The 3495-nt window shown below is 39.5% G+C and overlaps 1 protein-coding gene across 1 annotated transcript in view; it reads left to right on the top strand.

Moving 5' to 3' along the window:
* The window catches only part of Atm (ATM serine/threonine kinase), a 114173-nt gene that overhangs the window by 14993 nt on the left and 95685 nt on the right, over window positions 1–3495 (top strand). Inside the window, exons 6-7 of the mRNA XM_021171910.2 lie at window positions 193–358; window positions 2387–2625. Coding sequence (XP_021027569.1) covers window positions 193–358; window positions 2387–2625 — 405 coding nt within the window. The remainder of the gene's footprint in view (window positions 1–192; window positions 359–2386; window positions 2626–3495) is intronic.

Genomic DNA, 3495 nt, shown 5'->3' with positions numbered 1-3495 from the left:
GAGCTCCAGGACAGCCAGAGCTATAAAGAGAAACCCTGTCTCGAAAAACCAAAAAAAAAAAAAAAAAAAACCTCAAGGTTATCTTTAATACTTTTGTCTTGGAGAATTGTAGCATACTTAAGTTGAATTGTGATGTTGAACATAGTTGATATTTAAAATAATTAGCTAATACTTTCTTTTTTCAATTTTTAGAATTGTTTTCACTGTACTTCAGGCTGTATCTCAAGCCATCACAGGACATTAATAGAGTTTTAGTGGCTAGAATAATTCATGCTGTCACCAGAGGATGCTGTTCACAGACTGATGGATTACCTTCAAAGTTTTTAGATCTTTTTTCCAAGGCTATTCAGTATGCCAGGTAATCAGACCACTTGGTTTCATATTGTACCAAACTACGTTAAATTTTCTTTCCATCACCATGTTTTAGATTTAATGACTAAATAATACTACCTTTTCAACAGTGGGTATTCAGTTGCTCAAATTTGTGATGGATAATGTGATTATTCAGGATATTTCTATTTTCCTAAATACTAAGTTTTTATTAATACATAATTATGGATAGTCATGGTTCATTGTGATATTTCAGTTTTGTGTGCATCTTGACCTCTGCTTTTTATCCTATAAAAAAAAAAAAAAACGAAAAAAACCCTTAAAACAGACCAAAGATTTGCAAGTTAGAAACTTGAAGAAAGCGAACAGATGAAACACTTGGAGATAGTGACACAAGGGTCTGAAGAGGCGGCTTAGTGGGTACAAACCCTTGATGTGTAAGCATGAGGACCTGGGTGTGGCTCCTGAGCAGCCAAATAGAATAGCCAGGGTAACTGGGCAAATTTTTGATCCCTCGCTGACTTGAAGTTGAAGATAGAGACAGAAAATAATTGGGATTTGCTACCTACCATTGTTACTCCACAATGGCAAGCTCCTGGTTGAGTGAGAGACCTTGTTTCAAGGGAATAATGTGGAGAACAGTTGGGCCATCCAACATCCTCCTTTAGGTCTCTTCATGCATACACGTATGTGCATGTGTGTGCATATACACTCAATTTTTTGTAAGATAAAAGCGGTGATCTTTTGGGACTAAACCCCCAAAACAGAAGCAAAAGGAAGTAGGTGGGTTTATATAAACTGTAGTTTCTTCCTAGAAAGGAAATACCGAGAATAGTGAAAAGATACCTTGCCAAATGGGAGAGGTTCTTGCATACTGTGGATCTGACTAAAAACTTAACATCCAGATTATATAACAACTTTATGAAACTTGGGAACAAAAACCATATTGCTGGGGAGATGGATCAAGGCACATTGTATGAAATTCTCAACAAATAATAAAAAATAGGTTACTTAAAATTTTTTTTAAATGCCCTAGGTAAAAACCTAGGCAAAGGGTCGTGATGCACTTCTGTGACTCCAGGACTGGATGGATGTACTGTAACCCTAGTACTCTGGAGGCCCTGCATGGCATGATTCTGAGTTTATTGTCATCTTGGTCTGCATCATGAAAAAATAAGAAAAATAAATATGCAATCAATTAATTTATGAACACATTCAACTTCCTTAGCTATCAAAGACATGCAAGGAAAGTCCCAGTGAGATAAGTGGTACTGAAGTTAAAAGAGCCGTGTTGCTAGAAGTAAACAGCAGATGCTTTGAATAGTCTGGAGACAAGACTTCTCACTGCATTGGTGGGAGTGTCTTTCAAAAGGAACCACTGACTCGTAATGGAACCAGTAGTTTCTTGAAGGATCATTTAGAACCAAATGTTCTTAATGTGTGAACACTTAAGTGACACCCTTTAAGTGTGAGCCCTGTGGTCTTTCTCATCTGATAACAAGGAAAGCTGGATGTTGCTTAAGTAATGTCATTCTTTCCATTTTAAGGATAGACGTAGTATATCGAGAACAAAGTAGTGCGTGGGCCTGGAGACATGGCTCTGAGGTTAAGAGCACTGATCTTCCAGAGGTCCTCAGTTCGATTCCCAGCAATCACATGGTGGCTCACAACCATCTGTAATGGGATCTGGTGTCCTCTTCTGGTGTGTCTGAAGACAGCTGCAGTGTACTCATATGATAATAAAAGAACAAAGTGGTAAAATATTTTGGAAGCATTGGTACACATCTGTAAGGCAAAATTCAGTTTATGTTAAATAAATTGTGTGTGTTTTAGACAGTGGCTTAGTAGCAAAGAGATTTAACAGGAAAAATTTCTTAGCCCCAAGTGAGAATCAGTGGGGTTTTTTTAATGGTTAGAAATGTTATGTTGGGTTTTTTGTTTGTTTATTTTTTTTTATGGAGAGATTTGAGCCCAGGTTATGATTCTGTTTGAATATTAGATTTTATTCTTTTCAAATGTGCCTGTTACACCCAGTTGACTTTATCTTCTGTTGCAGACAAGAAAAGAGCTCTCCTGGCTTAAGTCACATCTTAGCAGCCCTTAACATTTTCCTCAAGACTCTGGCTGTCAACTTCCGAAAACAGGTGTGCGAAGTAGGAGATGAAATTCTTCCTACCTTACTATATATTTGGACTCAGCATAGACTTAATGATTCTTTAAAAGAAGTAATTATTGAACTAATTCAGCTGCAGATTTATATCCATCATCCACAAGGAGCCAGAGCCCCTGAAGAAGGTATAAAGGGAATTTTTTCCGATTTGAATATGTTTCATTAAAATAGAAGCTGTCTGAGCGTGGCATCAGTGTTCTGTAGAGGAATGAAGTGTCTCTGGTTAGAAGTGTGACTAGTCCTGAGATGGGTTTCATGAATTTTCTTGGGTCTGAACCAGTGGGAGTAAGTTCTGACTCGCCTTTCCATTGTCAGTAAAGTATCAGATGAAAACTAGTGGCATTTCCTGCAGCAGCCACTCACCCGTCACCACTTCCTACTAAGAGTAGGCTGGAGAGCAAGGGCTTTACAGAAAGCGGGAGCTTGTTTATCTCCATGTGAGGTAGACTGGCCAAACCTGGTGCCTCGATCTTACACAAGGCTCATTTCCTGGGAGCAGAATAAACAGTAAAGCACTGGTGGTGAATCTCTTGGGCTCCCTGATTGTTTTGCATCCCCCTCCCCCTTTTTTAAACCCAAAATACTGTTCTTCATTCTTTAAGACGTGTATTGAATGAGGTAGTGTTGGCTCATGCCTTTATTCCCAGCACTTGGGAGGCAGAGACAGGCAGACTTCTGAGTTCGAGGCCAGCCTGGTCTGTAAAATGAGTTCCAGGACAGTCAGCTCTCTACAGATTAACTCTGTCTAGAAAAACAAAACAAGGGCTCCCAATGGAGGAGCTAGAGAGAGTACCCAAGGAGCTAGAGGGATCTGCAACCCTGTAGGTGCAACATTATGAACTAACCAGTACCCTGGAGCTCTTGACTCTAGCTGCATATATATTGAAAGATGGCCTAGTCGGCCATCACTGGAAAGAGAGGCCCATTGGACACACAAACTTTATATGCCCCAGTACAGGGGAACGCCAGGGCCAAAAGAATGGGAATGGGTGGGT

The sequence above is a fragment of the Mus caroli genome, chromosome 9 (genome assembly GCF_900094665.2).
Source record: "Mus caroli chromosome 9, CAROLI_EIJ_v1.1, whole genome shotgun sequence".
Classification (NCBI taxonomy): domain Eukaryota; kingdom Metazoa; phylum Chordata; class Mammalia; order Rodentia; family Muridae; genus Mus; species Mus caroli.
Note: the sequence above shows the minus strand (reverse complement) of the source record. Positions and strands in the feature narration are given on the sequence as shown.